At 41.4% G+C, this 20,873-nt stretch overlaps 1 protein-coding gene across 3 annotated transcripts in view; it reads left to right on the forward strand.

The window, feature by feature from the left end:
* Nucleotides 1–20,873, forward strand: part of LOC138950668 (acidic leucine-rich nuclear phosphoprotein 32 family member B-like) — a 38,095-nt gene that overhangs the window by 12,701 nt on the left and 4,521 nt on the right. For 2 of the 3 annotated variants that reach the window (XM_070322382.1, XM_070322380.1), the window contains exons 3-7: nucleotides 1,078–1,197; nucleotides 4,835–4,991; nucleotides 7,239–7,280; nucleotides 8,726–8,817; nucleotides 15,252–15,369. In XM_070322382.1, coding sequence (XP_070178483.1) covers nucleotides 1,078–1,197; nucleotides 4,835–4,991; nucleotides 7,239–7,280; nucleotides 8,726–8,817; nucleotides 15,252–15,369 — 529 coding nt within the window. The remainder of the gene's footprint in view (nucleotides 1–1,077; nucleotides 1,198–4,834; nucleotides 4,992–7,238; nucleotides 7,281–8,725; nucleotides 8,818–15,251; nucleotides 15,370–20,873) is intronic. The other variant, XM_070322381.1, reaches the window with a different exon arrangement.

A 20,873-nucleotide genomic window follows, 5' to 3' on the forward strand; every position in this document is an offset into this window, starting at 1 on the left:
TCACTCACAGCATCCTGACTCAAATGAAACAAAACTGTAACACTCACCAAATGATGTCTAGGTAATCCATATTGAATATAAGTCACATTTTCTTTCTTTTTTTTTTGTTCGAAAACACCACGCAAATCTGCACTAATTTGATCAAGCCGGAAGAGAAAACCACGTGTATCAAGGGAAACAACTCAATTTATTGCAATCTTCAAAAACCGGGAAGCAATCACGAGTCTTGTACCTTGTATGACTGGTACTGAAAAATGCGCGTCCCGTCCATGGGCGTGTCAGCGCGGTTACTGATTTATCAGTGTCCCGTCGCGAAAGTGTTAAAGGGGGGGTTCCACTGTATAAAAAATTCAGCTCACCATGACCAATCAGGCCAGTCTTGGGGTCATTCCTTGTCTTGGACACACAAATAAGATTTTGAGATAAGGAGCAATATGTAACACATGAATAATAATTGTCACTGTATTAGAATCAAGAAAGGTAGGTTGTTAGAACGTTTGTTATTGACAAAACAATACATTCACAGATATTTCGACCCAACGGTCTTTTAAGTGAACAGACAAACAAATATTCACACAAAACTTATCTTGATAGTTCTATCAGTTTACGTCCACTCGTCAGGAAGCCGAACGAACGAATGATTGTATAATGAAATGAATGACGTAGAAAGGGAATGACGTCAGCGTCGAAAGAATGTTCTATAGGACAATAGAACATGGCAGAAAGAGAAGGAGAGAGAGAGAAGGAGAGAGAGAGAACGAGCGTGGTTGTATGTGACTTGTGAAGAAAAATAAAGAGCTAAGTTTGAAAGTAGTATACACCTAATGTGTATATAATTACTGAGGTATGATGTCTAACCCTGGAATAGAAATTATGTGTGATTATATTCGATCCAGACACCAGTAGGGTGGATGGGAAAACCGGGGAACCCCCGGTGGAAAAACCCATCGGTTAGACGCGGAACGAGAGTTAGAAAACATGCATGATTTCTTTGTTGTTGAATTTTTTAATTTTTTTTTAGGTTTAAGTGCATACTGGCAGGCATGAGAAGGACTGTTTTCTTGTTTTGTTTTGTAGCTGGATCTGAGCGACAACAGAATATCAGGAGGCCTCCAGGCGTTGACAGGTTGCCCCAAGCTCACACATCTCAGTCTTAGCGGCAACAAAATCAAAGACATTGACGCCCTCAAACCACTGGTAAGTCTTCTCTTTGGTGTGTGTGTTTACTTCTGGTTAGGCCTAAAAAAAAAATAGGTGTGGTTACGGTAACCCGACCTACCCTATTTTTAGGGGCCGATCCTATAACTTTTTATTACATTTGTCAACAAAAAAACAAAAACAAAACAAAAACGAGTGCAAAAAACGCAATGAAAGCGAAAGCGCCCGAGTCGCACACTTATTTCCCTGTCAAGTAGGTTTAATTTGTACACATTAGAAAAAAAAGTTTAAAAAAAAAGTTAAAAAAAAAAGTTTTAAAAAAAAAAGTGATTGCCTACCTACCTACCCTATTTTTTTGAGTCACTTGAGAAAAAGTGACTCTATGTAATCGGTCAGTGTTAGTCTGTCCGGCCGGCCGTCCGTAGACACCACCTTAACGTTGGACTTTTCTCGGAAACTATCAAAGCGATCGGGCTCATATTTTGTTTAGTCATGACCTCTACACTTTAACGATGGTTTCGTTGACCTTTGACCTTTTTCAAGGTCACAGGTCAGCGTCAAAGGAAAAATTAGACATTTTATATCTTTGACAAAGTTCATCGGATGTGATTGAAACTTTGTAGGATTATTCTTTACATCAAAGTATTTACATCTGTAGCCTTTTACGAACGTTATCAGAAAAACAAGGGAGATAACTAGCCTTTTCTGTTCGGCAACACACAACTTAACGTTGGGCTTTTCTCGGAAACTATAAAAGTGACCGGGCTCAAATTTTATGTGAACGTGACTCATTGTGTTGTGAATAGCAATTTCTTCCTGTCCATCTGATGCCTCATATAATATTCAGAACTGCGAAAGTGACTCGATCGAGCGTTTGCTCTTCTTGTTTGGCTATGTTACCGTAACCACACCTATTTTTTTGGGGGGCCTTATGCAGTAGTACCTGTGATGAAAGCACACATGAAAATCTTGAAGACTTTTGACTGAAAAAAAGAATTTTACGTGATATCCAAGAGCCGTTTTCTGTGCTCCATCCTCCGAATCAGTGTAATATTTTTTAAACATCAGTCATTTTCTGACCTTTTCATATATCCTTGTTCCCATGCCTGTGAAGGATCAACATTAAAACTGTCCCTCGCATGTGGCTTTTTAGTTCTGATAATAGACAAAGAGGCCACAAATAGTGTCCTTGCATTCAGGGTGTCCTCTCATCTGAGGGGCCTGGCAATAGCAGATACAGTAGACTCCGCTTGATAAGGTCACCTTGGTGCAGGACAAAAGTGGCTATATTAAGCGGGTGGATTTAATAAAAGCATAAGCATAAAACATAAGGAAAAATCCGTGCAGTCAGAAATTGGCCTCAATAAGCGGGTGGCTTTATTAAATATGGCCTTATTAAGCGGATTCTACTGTACCACTATTGCAATGATACTGTGAACTGTGGTATCCTGATTTTGGCTCGGTGGTGATATTATGAGCATTGGGCAATGAACTCCATGATTCCAACTGCTTCGCTGATGGCCATTTAACGGTTGACTTTTTTCGTCCAGTTAGTTTATGGCTGATGTTTAATCTGCATTTATAATGTTAAAAAATTATTCTGGCAGGAGTTCCTTACTACTCATACTGATATTAAAAGATAGTTTGCACTTGCCTGACTTCCCTCCAGGCCCTGCAATGTTTGACCCTTTGACAAAAAATACATTTTATTAGCAGACTACAGCTTACTTACTGCCCGTTATGGGCGGGGATGTAGCTCAGTCGGTAGCGCGCTGGATTTGTATCCAGTTGGCCGCTGTCAGCGTGAGTTCGTCCCCACGTTCGGCGAGAGATTTATTTCTCAGAGTCAACTTTGTGTGCAGACTCTCCTCGGTGTCCGAACACCCCCGTGTGTACACGCAAGCACAAGACCAAGTGCGCACGAAAAAGATCCTGTAATCCATGTCAGAGTTCGGTGGGTTATAGAAACACGAAAATACCCAGCATGCTTCCTCCGAAAGCGGCGTATGGCTGCCTAAATGGCGAGGTAAAAACGGTCATGCACGTAAAAGCCGTGGGAGTTTCAGCCCATGAACGAACATACAAACAAACAAACTGCCCGTTATGCCGGTTGCCATGTAGGGCAGCAAACAGACTGCAGCAAGGAAGATATACTATCTGGTAGTTCAATGTTCCAGTAAGGTTTTTTGTTGTTTGTTCTTTCAGTATTTTTTTTTCTCTTGAAATCAATTTTAGATGATCGGACTATTATGATTATGAAAATAAAATGATATTTGTGGCATTGACGTTCATAATTGCTTCATAGCCTCTACAGACCTGTGCACATCTACGGTTTCTCCGTAATTTCTCCGATTTTTATATGCAGAATACGGTGCTACGAATTTTTAATTAAATTTCCGAAATTCCGATGTTTTACTAAAAAAACACATTTTTGTACTTTTTTGACTCACATGCGAAGCAAAAGTGAGTCTATGTACTCACCCGAGTCGTCCGTCCGTCCGTCCGTCCGTCCGTCCGGAAAACTTTAACGTTGGATATTTCTTGGACACTATTCAGTCTATCAGTACCAAATTTGGCAAGATGGTGTATGATGACAAGGCCCCAAAAAACATACATAGCATCTTGACCTTGCTTCAAGGTCAAGGTCGCAGGGGCCATAAATGTTGCCTAAAAAACAGCTATTTTTCATATTTTTCCCATTTTCTCTGAAGTTTTTGAGATTGAATACCTCACCTATATATGATATATAGGGCAAAGTAAGCCCCATCTTTTGATACCAGTTTGGTTTACCTTGCGTCAAGGTCACAGGAGCTCTTCAAAGTTGGATTGTATACATATTTTGAAGTGACCTTGACCCTGAACTATGGAAGATAACTGTTTCAAACTTAAAAATTATGTGGGGCACATGTTATGCTTTCATCATGAGACACATTTGGTCACATATGATCAAGGTCAAGGTCACTTTGACCCTTTATGAAATGTGACCAAAATAAGGTAGTGAACCACTAAAAGTGACCATATCTCATGGTAGAAAGAGCCAATAAGCACCATTGTACTTCCTATGTCTTGAATTAACAGCTTTGTGTTGCATGACCTTGGATGACCTTGACCTTGGGTCAAGGTCACATGTATTTTGGTAGGAAAAATGTGTAAAGCATGTGAGTCGTATGGGCTTTGCCCTTCTTGTTTCTGTTTTAAGATGTTTTGACCGATTAGTTGGCCGTTGCGCTGAAAAGACGTTTTCCGATTTACCGGAAGCGCGCGTGTTCTCAGCATTGAGTCTTTGTTCTTAGACTTAGTTCGTCCAGCGTCTGCGTGGCAACTTGTGATTGAAGTGAAACATGAAAAAGAGAGCGAGATTCAGATAGTGAAGAGGAGACACCAGCTCTGTCACCAAAGAAGACAACAGTGTTGATGTTTCACCTTGGCTTGTTGATAAATAGTATTTCCCATTCTACTGCGTCGTAGTGTTTCAGTTTGTGTGCTTTGTGAGCAGAATTTTGTCTTGGAACTGTCGTTACAGCTTACTACTGAAACATTTTAAAAACTACTGAAATTTGGTTTGTTTACTACTGATGAGTGTTTTGAGTGTGCACAGGTCTGCCTCTATTTTGATTGCCTTTAGTTTCTCAATTGCTAAGTCTAAATGTTGCCTGGTGTGTGTGTGTTGCAACAGAAAGACTTGCCCAACCTGAAGAGCTTGGACCTGTTCAACTGCGAGGTGACCAACCTGGAGGAGTACAGAGAAAAGGTGTTCGAGATGCTGCCACAGATTTCATTCCTCGACGGCTTCGACCAGAACGACAAAGAGTGTGAAGACGATGAGGATGAAGGTGAGACTGAGACTGCATTTTCTTGACAGGGAAATGGGCGGGGATGTAGCTCAGTTGGTAGCGCGCTGGATTTGTATTCAGTTGGCCGCTGTCAGCGTGAGTTCGATCCCAGGTTCGGCGGAAATTTATTTCACAGAGTCAACTTTGTGTGCAGACTCTCTTCGGTGTCCGAACCCTCCCCCCGTGTACACTACATTGGGTGTGCACGTTAAAGATCCCACGGTTGACAAAAGGGTCTTTCCTGGCAAAATTGCTTAGGCACAGTTAATAATTGTCTACCTATACCCGTGTGACTTGGAATAATAGGCCGTGAAAGGTAAATATGCGCCGAAATGGCTGCAATCTACTGGCCATATAAAATTTCATCTCACACGGCATCACTGCAGAGCGCCTAGAACTGTACCCACGGAATATGCGTGATATAAGATTGATTGATTGATTGATTGTTGTCTGTACAGTAGAACCCCGCTTTTCAGACAAAATCTGAGAAAATCGGGTCTTAAAAAGGAGAGAGTCGGAAATGGAGGTGAATTTACAGAGCTTAGGCCAAACAAACAAAAAAGTGTGGTTAAGGTAACATATCCACACAAAAATAGGGTAGGAAGGTAGGCAATCATTTTTTTTTTTTAACTTTTTTTTTCTAATGTGTACAAATTAAACCTACTTGACAGGGAAATAAGTGTGCAACTCGAGCGCTGTCGCTTTCATTGCGTTTTCTGCACTGTTTTTGTTTTTTTGGTTTTTTTGTTTGACAAATGTAATAAAAAGTTATAGGGTCGGCCCCTAAAAATAGGGTAGGTCGGGTTACCGTAACCACACATAATTTTTTTTTTAGGCCTTATGTAACAGACGATGTGAAAAAGCAAGGTCTTAAATTGGGGGTCTTAAAAGGTTTCTCTGTGTTTAGAACTTCAAGTCAAGAGTGCGTGCTGCTATGCTGGAATTGTGGCTTTTTGAACGTTCAGCTCTAAAGCAAGAACCCAGGAAACTCCCGGTTAATTGGATGCAAACATCAATCACTTTGTTGCATTTGTTTATCATGACCACCCATGAGAATCCTCCTGCCTTATATTAAAATCAGACTTGTTGCGAGTTCGAAAAGTGTTTTTTTTTGTGTGGTTCTTTTTGTTTTTATGTTTAGTGATCTGGCCGTAAATTTCTATATTGAACCTTGAGCAGACCTGTGCACATCTACGGTTTCTCCGTAATTTCTCCGATTTTTATATGCAGATTACGGTGCTACGGATTTTTAATTCAAATTCCAAAATTCTGATTTACGCAAAAACAATTATTTTGTACTTTTTTTCTGTTTTAAGATGTTTTGACCAATAAGTTAGCCGTTGCGCTGAAAAAACGTCTTCCGATTTACCGGAAGCGCGCGTGTTCTCAGCATTGAGTCTTTGTTCTTAGACTTAGTTCGTCCAGCGTCTGCGTGGCAACTTGTGATTGAAGTGAAACATGGAAAAGAAAAAGAGTGCGAGATTCAGATAGTGAAGAGGAGACACCAGCTCTGTCACCAAAGAAGAAGAAAACCGCACAACAGTGCTGGAAGTCCAGTTATTCTCAAGACAACCTGGAGATCATAAAATCCAGCAAAGGAGACCTTTGACCTTTGAACTGTCGTTACAGCTTACTTCTGAAACATTTTAAAAACTACTGAAATTTGGTTTGTTTACCACTGATGAGCGTTTTGAGTGTGCACAGGTCTTCTTGAGTTGTTTTTGGCTCACGTAAGTGTAGCCTATGCGATCGTAACTTTGTCTGTCTGTGCGTGTGTGCGTGTGTGTGTATGTCTGTGGTAGAAACTTTAACATTTCCGAGTCTATGTGTGAGTGGTTATCCAAGACTATGGATAAAGCTCGCATAAGATTACGTCACGGTCAAAAGTGTTTGACGTCAATTAATGCATCATGACGGCATGCCTCCCTGTAGTCTTTCTCTCTCGCGTGGTGTGTGTGTGGTCTCGGTCATTGTTATTTTGAGCGGGCCGAGACTATTTGGCAGTCGTGTCCCTGTAAGTAGGCTACATGCAGACACAGACAGATCTAGATCTAGTGTCTCTCTTTCTTGCACAGTCGTCACCTAAGCTTACTGTGTGTGTGGGTGTGTATGTGTGACGGAGTGATTGAGTTTGTGTTACTGTTTGTCTATTTCTTACGTGAGCCTTGAAGGCTTCGCCTCTTGTTGTGACTGTATTGGCTTGTCTTAGTTCCATTCCTGATTCACAATGGACTTTTTGTTTTGCAGCGGAGGACCAGGATGGTGATGACATTTCTGATGACGATGATGGTAAGACATAATGATTAACAGTGCCCTGGGGCTTTTCCATGGGGTTTGCAGACCTGGGAACCCATACAGTTTCGCCATATTTTGTATGCATGGTTGTCTAGAATACAGTCGGTAAAAAAAATATGTCAAGAAAATATCCTAGACTACTTTTCTTCACAAACTCATCCCGAAGTCGATCCAGTACTTTGACACATTATTACAGCTTTTTTCCAGTTAATACTGTTTTTAACACAGCATTTGTTTTAAATGTATTGGTAAACTTAATTGATGGGCAGGTGTGAAGCATGTTTGAATCATGAATGTTCAAAAGGTCAAGATTTTGACTTTCAGATGAGCTTCCATTAGATTGGTTTGGTTTATGTTGGCCTTAATTGTCCTCTGGATTATTTTTTGGGTCCAGTGATTTTGTTTGATTTCAATCATTTGTGTTTTTTTTTATTTTTTTACTATCATTAACTCTGTCAACCTTTTTTTTCCTTTTTACATTTAGTCAAGTTTTGACTAAATGTTTTAACATAGAGGGGGAATCGAGACGAGGGTCGTGGTGCGTGTGTAGAGCGATTCAGAATAAACTACTGGACCGATCTTTGTGAAATTTTTCATGAGAGTTCCTGGGTATAATATACCCAGACATTTGTTTTCATTTTTTTGATAAATGTCTTTGATGACGTCATATCCGGCATTTTGTAAAAGTTGAGGCGGCACTGTCACACCCTCATTTTTTAATTAAATTGATTGAAATTTTGGCCAAGCAATCTTCGACGAAGGCCGGACTTTGGTATTGCATTTCAGCTTGGAGGCTTAAAAATTTCTCAGGTAAGCTCGTCATAATTATGTAATTAATGACTTCGGTCATTAAAAATCAGAAAATTGTAATTAATTTTTTTTTATATATATAAAACGATCCAAAACTACGTTTATCGTATTCTTCATAATTTTCTGATTCCAAAAACATATCAATATGTTGGATTAAAAACAAGCTCTGAAAATTAAAAATATAAAAAATATGATGAAAATAAAATTTCCAAAATCGATTTAAAAACAATTTCATCTTATTCCTTGTCCGTTCCCGATTCCAAAAACATATAGATATGATATTTTTGGATTAAAAACACGTTCAGAGAGTTAAAAAAGAATAGAGATATAGAAAAGCGTGCTATCCTCCTCAGCGCAACGGCTACCCCGCTTTTCTGGATTGTTAATTTCACTGCCTTTGCTACGAGCGGTGGACAGACGATGCTACGAGTGTACGGTCTTGCGGAAAAAATGCAATGCGTTCAGTTTCATTCTGTGAGTTCGACTGAGCTTGACTAAATGTTGTATTTTCGCCTTACGCGGCTGGGTTTGTTTTTTTTCCTCACAGATTTTAGGTATTGTAGAACTGTTACGCATGGCCTGTGGTGTAGGCTTGTTGTGGCTGTGACTAACGCAGGATGATGTTTCAGATGACGATAACGAAGATGATGACGACGATGACGAGGAGGTGGACGGGGAAGACGAGGTTGGTCTTGACTACTTGGTCAAAGGCGATATTGAAGTTAGTGTGATACACGCACATGTCCTCTTAGCATAGCCTTGTGTCATGCTTCTAACCTCTAGTCTCTTCGTGTAGCAACCCTGTAGTCTCGTGCCGTGTATATAACCTTTGGTGTGGTTGCGGACAGGCTTACCATCTCGATGCAAATTATTCATATTCTCTACCATTTGTAGCCCATTTATTTAGTTCTTGTGCTTGTGTGTACACACACAGGGTGAAAAGCCACTAGCATGTCTGCACATCGTTTGACCTGAAACATATCCACCCTGAAATGGCCGTGTCTGGTGGGTTTCACGGTGGCGGGGATGTAGCTCAGTCGGTAGCGCGCTGGATTTGTATCCAGTTGGCCGCTGTCAGCGTGAGTTCGTCCCCACGTTCGGCGAGAGATTTATTTCTCAGAGTCAACTTTGTGTTCAGACTCCTCGGTGTCCGAACACCCCCGTGTGTACACGCAAGCACAAGACCAAGTGCGCACGAAAAAGATCCTGTAATCCATGTCAGAGTTCGGTGGGTTATAGAAACACGAAAATACCCAGCATGCTTCCTCCGAAAACGGCGTATGGCTGCCTAATGGCGGGGTAAAAAAAAACCGGTCATACACGTAAAATTCCACTCGTGCAAAAAACACGAGTGTACGTGGGAGTTTCCGCCCACGAACGCAGAAGAGGATGCAAATTATTCATATTCTCTCCCATTTGTAGCCCATTTATTTAGTTCTTGTGCTTGTGTGTACACACACAGGGTGAAAAGCCACTAGCAGGTCTGCACATCGCTTGACCTGAAACATATCCACCCTGAAATGGCCGTGTCTGGTGGGTTTCACGTTGGCGGCTTTTCTGATCTCCCAGGTCAACTTATGTGCAGACCTGTTTGTGCCTTATCACCTTAATCTGTGCACACGCAAGCACAGGACCAAGTGCTGCGCACAAAACACATCTTGCGATCAATGTCAGAGTTCAGTGAGTTGTAGAAACTGAAAAATACCAAGCAGGCATATCCAGAAAACACAGTATGGCTTCAATATATCATAATCCTGTCATTGAAATAAAAAAAAATAAAGGTGTTGCTTGTGTCAAGGGAATCAATTCAGCTCAAGTATATACTGTGTGCAATTAGTCCAGTTTTACTACGAGTAAAGCATGCCCACAATTTTATTATTCTTTGTTTAGTCCACATGTGACTCAATATTGTGTACACAAAATGTATATGCATGTTGACTCAACAAGTTTATAGATAAGGTAATGTGTCTGTCCATATAATGGTAGCGCAATATGCATGAGATTCCTTCTTTTTTGTTTTTTGTGGTATGTGAATTCACATGTGATGAAGTTGCCAAAGAAATTTTTTTTTAAACATTCAATCATAGAGCTGGAGAAAGACTAAAAATTGGCAATCTAGTGGCTGCTCCGCCTGGCGTCTGGCATTATGGTGTTAGTGCTAGGACTGGTTGGTCCGGTGTCAGAATAATGTGACTGGGTGAGACATGAAGCCTGTGCTGCGACTTCTGTTTTGTGTGTGGCGCACGTTATATGTCAAAGCAGCACCGCCCTGATATGGCCCTTCGTGGTCGGCTGGGCGTTAAGCAAACAAACAAACAAGAGGCGAAGCCTTCAAGGCTCCCGTAAGAAATCGACAAACAGTAACACAAACTCATTCACTCCGTCACACATACACACACAGTAAGCATAGGTGACACGGTGCAAGAGTGGGAGACACTAGATCTGTCTGTCTGTAGCCTACTTACGGGGACACGACTGCCAAATCGACACTGCGCTTTTGACGGCGCTTCCTCGCGCACACACCGGAAACACGCTGTGCAGATCAACCTGTAGGAAATCTCCTTTGGTATCTTCTTTATCTATTTTTCTGGGGCTACGAAACCGAACAATGTGAAATCTTCCCCGAATCTGCGAACTGCAGCTGGGTGAGAACTGTATCTATACCACAATCCTTCACGCGATCTGACTTAACCTTGACCCCTGACCTGGTCTACATACCACACATGACACAAACCAGTCACCTGTTTTTATCTCACCACCACCACCACCACCCGTTTTCTTTGGATACACACTTTAACTACATACGTGCTGACGAAATGTTCAGACATGGGATTCTTCCGTAAATTTACGGAATTCCGTAAATTTTTAGGCTCCAGGGATCATTCTTGAGATTCGTGCAAATCCGCTGAGAAAATTTGAAAGTATATGTAGGTATAGACCCAAGTTTTTCGGCCGGTCCGCTGATCGCGACGCTCCATTCCATACTATTCTTGAACGGTTGGTTTCTAAAACGGTCAGACTGTTGCTGGTCGATCCGTATGGGAACGCGCTCTTTGTCTCCTACAGTCACCGTTTCAACGTAGCTATCGGGGATTCAGTATAAGCATACCGTATGAGAATGATTTGGCGCCATTTTTACATCGCTTCGAGCCACCTGCCAAAATGATGAGGAAGCTAAAGCGAGACGAAACCGTTCTAGCCCGGGAAATTGACCAGCAGAAGTACAAGAAAAATCTCTGGAGATTCGACTGGCTCGATGAAGTTGTATCATTGAGCTGGAAATACGAGAAAGGCCAGAAGACACAAGACGTGAAACTGAAAGTTGGCGATGCTTTTGCTAAAATAAACTTGCCGGGAAAAGCTCAGTGCACTTTGTGCAACGATGTTAATGTTATCAACTACGGCTCCAATGGAAAGACTGCCCTCAAAAGCCACTTGAAAAGCAACAAGCACCTGACTATCCTAAAAACCCAGTCGGGTAATCAGTCACTGGGGTCGTTTGGCACCGACAAGGTAAGAACATTGAAACCACACCGTCACACGCCACCACCACCCCCCACCCCCCGCCTCTCTCTCTCTCTCTTTCTCTCTCTTTCTCTTCCTTATTTTGAGTCTTAGCGTAAAATTAATTTTAAAAACATGGGAAGGAAGAGAAAGGGGGGGGGGGGCTATGATTAAGCTGAAATATGCATTTCAGGGCCATTTTTGTGTGTCTAAAACACTAAAAACCTTCATCTTCTGGGGGCTTTGCCCCCTGACCCCGACCAGGGGCGTTGCCCCTGGACCCTACTGGGGGCCTTCTGCGGCCCCCAGCCCCCACCTTCTTTTTCCTTAATTATCACTTTCTGAATCCCATGTCTGAATGTTGATCATTGCTTCAATACTTTGAAGCTGTTGCTTGGATAATAACCAGGTAAAATTAGTATTTCGGTGTTCAGTCAAATGTTACCTATCACATACATACACACGCACAGACAGACAAAAGTTAGCATCGCATAGGCTACACTTACGTGAGCCAAAAATAGAGCTGGAGAAGTCGCACATGATGCTGTAATCGGTCTATTTTTATTTTGCTTGTTGTATCTGTTCGTGCTGCATGGTTGAAACTACTATTTTTAACACGTATTGTGGTGTTCGATTGATGTCTTGGTCATTGGACGATGAAACCATGGGACCTGTGCATCATCCAGTTGTTTGTTGTTGGTTTTTAAATGGCTATGCTAGTTCCTGACTACACTAGAAGCAAACCTCATGAATTTTGGCAATTAATGAGTTTGAGGTGATTCCTGCACTGAAGACCTTTGTACCCTTTTTGCTATGAAAAGTTGTATAAAGGGAGGTAACATATGACTTGAGGCACTCTTTCAGCAAAGTGAAGTATGTCCAGCGTATTTAATGCAGGCGCAATGGCCTAGTGGTTAAAATGCCTGGCTCCCAAGCTAAAGGTTGTGGGTTCAAATCCTGGTGGGTTATGGGTGGACATTTTTGAAACTCTGTGTCAACTGCTAGTGTCTTGTACCCCTGCGTGTGTCCACACAAGACCAAGTGCGCACAAAACAGATCTTGTTGTCCGTGTCACAGTTTGGTTGGTTATAAAAACATCCCCCCAAAGAGGTGTATAGTTGCCTAAATGACGGGATAAAAACGGTCATACATGTAAGGCCTAAAAAAAAATAGGTGTGGTTACGGTAACCCGACCTACCCTATTTTTAGGGGCCGACCCTATAACTTTTTATTACATTTGTCGGAGAAAAGAAAAAAAACGAGTGCAGAAAACGCAATGAAAGCGAAAGCGCTCGAGTCGCACACTTATTTCCCTGTCAAGTAGGTTTAATTTGTACACATTTAAACAAAAGTTTAAAAAAAAAAGTGATTGCCTACTTTCCTACCCTATTTTTGACTCACATGCGAAGCAAAAGTGAGTCTATGTACTCACCCGAGTCGTCCGTCCGTCCGTCCGGACGTCCGTCCGTCCGTCCGGCCGTCCGGAAAACTTTAACGTTGGATATTTCTTGGACACTATTCAGTCTATCAGTACCAAATTTGGCAAGATGGTGTATGATGACAAGGCCCCAAAAAACATACATAGCATCTTGACCTTGCTTCAAGGTCAAGGTCGCAGGGGCCATAAATGTTGCCTAAAAAACAGCTATTGTTCACATTTTCCCCATTTTCTCTGAAGTTTTTGAGATTGAATACCTCACCTATATATGATATATAGAGCAAAGTAAGCCCCATCTTTTGATACCAGTTTGGTTTACCTTGCTTCAAGGTCAAGGTCACAGGAGCTCTTCAAAGTTGGATTGTATACATATTTTGAAGTGACCTTGACCCTGAACTATGGAAGATAACTGTTTCAAACTTAAAAATTATGTGGGGCACATGTTATGCTTTCATCATGAGACACATTTGGTCACATATGATCAAGGTCAAGGTCACTTTGACCCTTATGAAATGTGACCAAAATAAGGTAGTGAACCACTAAAAGTGACCATATCTCATGGTAGAAAGAGCCAATAAGCACCATTGTACTTCCTATGTCTTGAATGAACAGCTTTGTGTTGCATGACCTTGGATGACCTTCACCTTGGGTCAAGGTCACATTGTATTTTGGTAGGAAAAATGTCTAAAGCAGTTCTTAGTGTATGATGTCATTACTAGGTTTAGTTATTTGACCTTGACCCTGAAGGTCAAGGTCATGTAAAGGTCAAGGTCAAGCATGTGAGTCGTATGGGCTTTGCCCTTCTTGTTTTTGGCTATGTTACCGTAACCACACCTATTTTTGAGTCACTTGAGAAAAAGTGACTCTATGTAATCGGTCAGTGTTAGTCTGTCCGGCCGGCCGTCCGTAGACACCACCTTAACGTTGGACTTTTCTCGGAAACTATCAAAGCGATCGGGCTCATATTTTGTTTAGTCGTGACCTCCAATGACCTCTACACTTTAACGATGGTTTCGTTGACCTTTGACCTTTTTCAAGGTCACAGGTCAGCGTCAAAGGAAAAATTAGACATTTTATATCTTTGACAAAGTTCATCGGATGTGATTGAAACTTTGTAGGATTATTCTTTACATCAAAGTATTTACATCTGTAGCCTTTTACGAACGTTATCAGAAAAACAAGGGAGATAACTAGCCTTTTCTGTTCGGCAACACACAACTTAACGTTGGGCTTTTCTCGGAAACTATAAAAGTGACCGGGCTCAAATTTTATGTGAACGTGACTCATTGTGTTGTGAATAGCAATTTCTTCCTGTCCATCTGATGCCTCATATAATATTCAGAACTGCGAAAGTGACTCGATCGAGCGTTTGCTCTTCTTGTTTTTTTTTTTTTTGCCTTATAAAAACATCCCCCCAAAGAGGTGTATAGTTGCCTAAATGACGGGATAAAAACGGTCATACATGTAAAGTAAAATAAAACACCCACTAAAACTTAAAAAACCTTTCAGCCCTTGAACGAAGAAGAATTCAACAGACCTGGGAACCCATACGATTTCGCCGTATTGTGTACGCTTGATTGTCTAGAATACGATCAGTACGGTCAGTAGAAAAAAGATACAACGAGATATTCCTGGACTACTTTTCTTGACAAACTCATCCCAAAGCTGATTGAGTATTTTGACACATGAATACATTTTTTTGTCAGTTGTAAGAAGGATCCGTTTTAAATGTATTGGCAAACTTAATTAACGGTGCAACAGACACGTGCGAAGCATGTTTGAATCATGGATGTTCAAATCCTCTGTGGAGTACGCTCATTTTTCTGAAAATGCACCACGGTTGTAAATGAGTATACTCAGGTGCAAAACAGGTGTTGCCAGGTCTGATTCAAGCTGCAGTGCTAGTGTTTTGCCAACTGGACATGCACTTTTAGAGGGCAGTAGCTCCACACTGATGGGATGCTTTTGAATTGGTAGGTCCGGCTTAAGTTTGAACCAAGTGCACGAAGGATTCTGATGCTGTTAAAAGTTTGTATTGATGATTTTCTACTTTTTTTGTTTTAACATTGCACCCTTCGCTCAAGTCTATGGATATTATGGTAGAATGCTCTCACAATTAGGTATGCGCGTTTCTTCTTTATCTTTCCTCAGGTAAAAGTAAAATGTACGTTGTGGGTTTCTGGTGATGATTACATGGTGTGTTGCTCTTCCAGGATGACGAGGAGGAAGAGGATTTTGACCCTGAAGTCGACGATGATGATGACGACGAACTGGGAGTGGGAGAGGTGGAGGAGGAGGAAGATGGAGAGGACGGTGATGACGATGATAATGGTGAGGAGGCTCAGTTGTGAGAAAGTGTGTGTGTGTATGTAGTTGTGAGACCATGGGTAGGGCGGATGGAAGCAAGAGAGAGGAGAGGAGGGGGGATGTTTACGGTACCGTGACCGGGTCGGTGAGCAGTACCTGCTAATGTTTAGTTCAGGTCCCGTCACGGCTGACACGCCTTAGTTCTATACCAAAAACTAAGTTGATAGTATCTAACTTAACGAGGTTAGTGATCATGCGAGACAGGCCACACAGTGATGACTGCAAGCACTGGGCACTGACACTCTGTGATTACATGTGCTACTCTGAGTTTGGCTCTCACTTCACTTTCATTTAACCCTAACCTGTTTCACATAGGTGTTTGTGTTCTAATGAGAAAGTTTCCAGTTCTGCTGTAGATCCCCAAACACACTTTTCCTTCAAACAAACAAAAAAAGAACCCCCACCCCCCAAAAAAAAATCATGTTTTGTTTTGAACCCAATGGAAGCTACCCTTCTGCAACATCTGGCTAGTGAAAGCCTTTGTTGATTTAATAAAAAAACAAGAAATTCCTCTGATAGGAAAAACACCCCCGTTGGTCAAAGGGAAATAACCATTCTCACTGCCACCAACTGACGGGCGCAGTGGCGTGGTGGTAAGACGTCGGCCTCCTAATCGGGAGGTCGTGAGTTCGAATCCCGGTCGCTGCCGCCTGGTGGGTTAAGAGTGGAGATTTTTCCGATCTCCCAGGTCAACTTATGTACAGACCTGCTAGTGTCTTAACCCCCTTCGTGTGTACACGCAAGCACAAGACCAAGTGCGCACGGAAAAGATCCTGTAATCCATGTCAGAGTTCGGTGGGTTATAGAAACACGAAAATACCCAGCATGCCTCCCCCCGAAATCGGCGTATGGCTGCCTGAATGGCGAGGTAAAAACGGTCATACACGTTGTCACGTAAAAATCCACTCATGCTGAAAACATGAGTGAACGTGGGAGTCTAAGCCCATGAACGAAGAAGAAGAAGAAGAACTGCCACCAACTGAGAAGGTTATTTCCCTTTGACCAACGGGGGTGTCCGTCTATAAGTTGTTGTATAATTTTAATCCACCAATAACTCCCTAACCGTGTGTTTGACTGGTCCCAATTTTTGTAAGGACCTTCTCAGGAATGTATAGAACCTGTTCACCAAGTTTGGTGACGATCGGTCCGTTCATTCTTGAGATCTACTTGCGAACACAAACACACAAATACCGCCACAAACACATCGAGTGAAACCTATACACACCCCTATACCGGGGGTGTAAAAATTACTCGACTGCTATTGAGGATGGGGTGGGAGGCAGTTATGTAATGTTAGCCTGTTGACTCGCAGAAATTCTTGAGTCTTTTTTGTGTGTGATATGGCTGATCCGACTGTCTTATGGGTCATTTTCAGATTGTATGCACCGATGGCGTAAGGCGTGTTAGTAATCCAAACATTGCTTCCCTTGTACATTCAAAACCTTGAAATTTCCCACCTTACGATCCCACAGCATTAATATGTAATTTGCATGTTAGTAGGCAACCTTTGCTGTAGTTCAAGATGTTAAAACTTGTATGTCACTTTATTCTGATGTTCTTGTCACAAATCAGACAAAAGTTGAGAGTATCCAGCTTGATGTAGTGAGGTTAGTGATCATGTGACAGGCCACAGTGATGACTGCAAGCACTGGGCACTGACACTCTGTGATTACATGTGCTACTCTGAGTTTGGCTCTACTTCACTGTATTTGATCCTGACCTGATTCACATTAGGTGTTAAGGTTCTAAGGAGTAAGAGTATTGGGTTCTCACACAGACCCCAGAACACTTTTTTCTTCCCCCATTTTTTTGACTCACATGCGAAGCAAAAGTGAGTCTATGTACTCACCCGAGTCGTCCGTCCGTCCGTCCGGAAAACTTTAACGTTGGATATTTCTTGGACACTATTCAGTCTATCAGTACCAAATTTGACAAGATGGTGTATGATGACAAGGCCCCAAAAAACATACATAGCATCTTGACCTTGCTTCAAGGTCAAGGTCGCAGGGGCCATAAATGTTGCCTAAAAAACAGCTATTTTTCACATTTTTCCCATTTTCTCTGAAGTTTTTGAGATTGAATACCTCACCTACATATGATATATAGGGCAAAGTAAGCCCCATCTTTTGATACCAGTTTGGTTTACCTTGCTTCAAGGTCAAGGTCACAGGAGCTCTTCAAAGTTGGATTGTATACATATTTTGAAGTGACCTTGACCCTGAACTATGGAAGATAACTGTTTCAAACTTAAAAATTATGTGGGGCACATGTTATGCTTTCATCATGAGACATATTTGGTCACATATGATCAAGGTCAAGGTCACTTTGACCCTTATGAAATGTGACCAAAATAAGGTAGTGAACCAGTAAAAGTGACCATATCTCATGGTAGAAAGAGCCAATAAGTAGAGGTTACATGCCGAGTCTCAGTGATTATCAAAAATAATGGTCGAAGTTAGCGGATCATGAAAAATGCGAGCTTTAGCGAGCTTTTTCATGACCGCGAACTGAGACCATTATTTTTGATAATCACTGAGACGAAATGTGTAACCTCTTTATTCCTCCTTTCTTCAGTTATTCAAAGAAAAGAGGAGGTTTTTTGCGAAAGTTTGATCGAATCCTATTCACTCAACCAGTCAACCTGCGCAGGCGATCGATTAATGCGCGGTTGTATAGTTCCGTGCAAATCATTCCATTCTGTTAACACTTCTTGTCAGTTTTCCTATTTTGGACTAAAATCAAGTACACAGATATGCTGTTATTCTGCTATGGCGGCAAAGGCAGATATTGTGTGTTCTGTATATGTTTTGGTATCGGTTAGGATAATGTTCTTTCGTCAAATGGGACTAGCAGACGAACTTTTGGACCCGTGTTCCAACGTTAAAAACTGTATGAAGTTAAGTTTTCTGGGGAAAATAGTGTATGAAACCGCTTTATGTTGTTTAAATTGATGAGATGTGTGCATTTGGTTGCGTGTGATTTGTTTATTAAATGAAATATTGTTGAAAACTGACCGTCGGATTGCAGTCTGTTGTCGAAGAAACTGAGTGAAAAGAAGGGGAACTATTCTTGTCGCTAGACAAAGTATGAGTTACTTGCCTTGGGAAATTGTTTGTGATGAACGTCTGATCTAGATTCAGAAAACAACCGAACTCATGGATTTTATATGGAGATTCATGTGTTCAGGCCTGTAGTTGTTAATTTAAATGCGGTATGTTTGTATTGTTTGCTCCAGAGATGTATATTTCGTACATTAGAGCGTTCGGAACTTTTCAGTCGCAAAAAGTAGTACCGAAACAGAACAGCTTCTCAACCCATTGCACTATCGAGGATTCAGGCTGTTGCTGGGTCGTTATTTGTTTGGTTGCTGGGTCATTATCGAAAAATAACTACCCCTACAAGTTTACAGAGGTAAAGAAGCAGAGGGGGGAATAAGCACCATTGTACTTCCTATGTCTTGAATTAACAGCTTTGTGTTGCATGACCTTGGATGACCTTGACCTTGGGTCAAGGTCACATGTATTTTGGTAGGAAAAATGTGTAAAGCAGTTCTTAGTGTATGATGTCATTGCTAGGTTTAGTTACCCTAAAGGTCGAGGTCAAGCATGTGAGTCGTATGGGCTTTGCCCTTCTTGTTTTTTTTTTTAATTCATGTTTTGCTGACTACCGAATGGAAGCTACCCTTCTGAATATCTGGCAAACATTCTGGCTTGTGAAAGCCTTTGTTGATTTAACACAACAAAGTTCACTCAACTACAATGGGGATGGGTTGGGGGGCAGTTATGCAATATTAGCCTGTTGACACGCAGGCCTTTTTGGCTCACGAAGTGTAGCCTATGCGATGCTAACTTTTGTCTGTCTGTGCGTGCGTATGTATGTATGTATGTATGTATGTCTGTCTGTGGTAGAAACTTTAACATTTGAAGACGTCATATTACATTGACGTCACATTATGACGTACGAGGGTTAAACGTCACGCGATGGAATTACTGAAAGTCTCGGTGATTGTTATTTTGAGCGGGCCGAGACTATTTGGCAGTCGTGTCCATGTAAGTAGGCTACATGCAGACAGACAGATCTAGATCTAGTGTCTCGCTTTCTTGCACAGTTTCACCTATGCTCTTTCTGTGTGTGTGTGTGTACTGTGTGTGTGTGTGTGACGGAGTGATTGAGTTTGTGTTACTGTTTGTCGATTTCTTGCGTGAGCCTTGAAGGCTTGCCTCTTGTTTTGTTTTGTATGGCTTGGTCACTTATGTCAACATGTTTCCAGACACACACACACACACACACACACACACACACACACACACACACACACACACACACACACACACACACACACACCCGCTAGTGGCTGGCCTGTGAAACTCCTACAAATATGTGTGCTATGTCGCTTTATTCTGATGTTCTGTCACAAAAAGAGTATCTATCTTTAATGAGGTTAGTGATCGTGTGAGACAGGCCACAGTGATGACTGCAAGCACTGGGCACTGACACTCTGTGATTACATGTGCTACTCTGAGTTGGGCTCTACTTCACTTTTATTTGATCCTGTCCTGTTTCACATAGGTGTCTAGGTTCTTCAGACCCCAGAACACTTTTTTTTTTCTTTTTTTAAGAACAAAACAAGTCGCGTAAGGCGAAAATACAATATTTAGTCAAGTAGCTGTCGAACTCACAGAATGAAACTGAACGCAATGCAACGCAGCAAGACCGTATACTCGTAGTCCACCGCTCACGGCATAGGCAGTGAAATTGACAAGAAGAGCTGGGTAGTAGTTGCGCTAAGAAGGATAGCACGCTTTTCTGTACCTCTCTTTGTTTTAACTTTCTGAGCGTGTTTTTAATCCAAACGTATCATATCTATATGTTTTTGGAATCAGGAACCGACAAGGAATAAGATGAAAGTGTTTTTAAATTGATTTGGACACTTTAATTTTGATAATAATTTTTATATATTTAATTTTCAGAGCTTGTTTTTAATCCGAATATAACATATTTATATGTTTTTGGAATCAGCAAATGATGGAGAATAAGATAAACGTAAATTTGGATCGTTTTATACATTTTTATTTTTTTTTACAATTTTCAGATTTTAATGACCAAAGTCATTAATTAATTTTTAAGCCACCAAGCTGAAATGCAATACCGAAGTCCGGGCTTCGTCGAAGATTACTTGACCAAAATTTCAACCAATTTGGTTGAAAAATGAGGGCGTGACAGTGCCGCCTCAACTTTCACGAAAAGCCGGATATGACGTCATCAAAGACATTTATCAAAAAAATGAAAAAAACGTTCGGGGATTTCATACCCAGGAACTCTCATGTCAAATTTCATAAAGATCGGTCCAGTAGTTTAGTCTGAATCGCTCTACACACGCACAGACAGACACACATACACCACGACCCTCGTTTCGATTCCCCCTCGATGTTAAAATATTTAGTCAAAACTTGACCAAATATAAAAAG

The sequence above is a fragment of the Littorina saxatilis genome, linkage group LG16 (genome assembly GCF_037325665.1).
Source record: "Littorina saxatilis isolate snail1 linkage group LG16, US_GU_Lsax_2.0, whole genome shotgun sequence".
NCBI lineage: Eukaryota > Metazoa > Mollusca > Gastropoda > Littorinimorpha > Littorinidae > Littorina > Littorina saxatilis.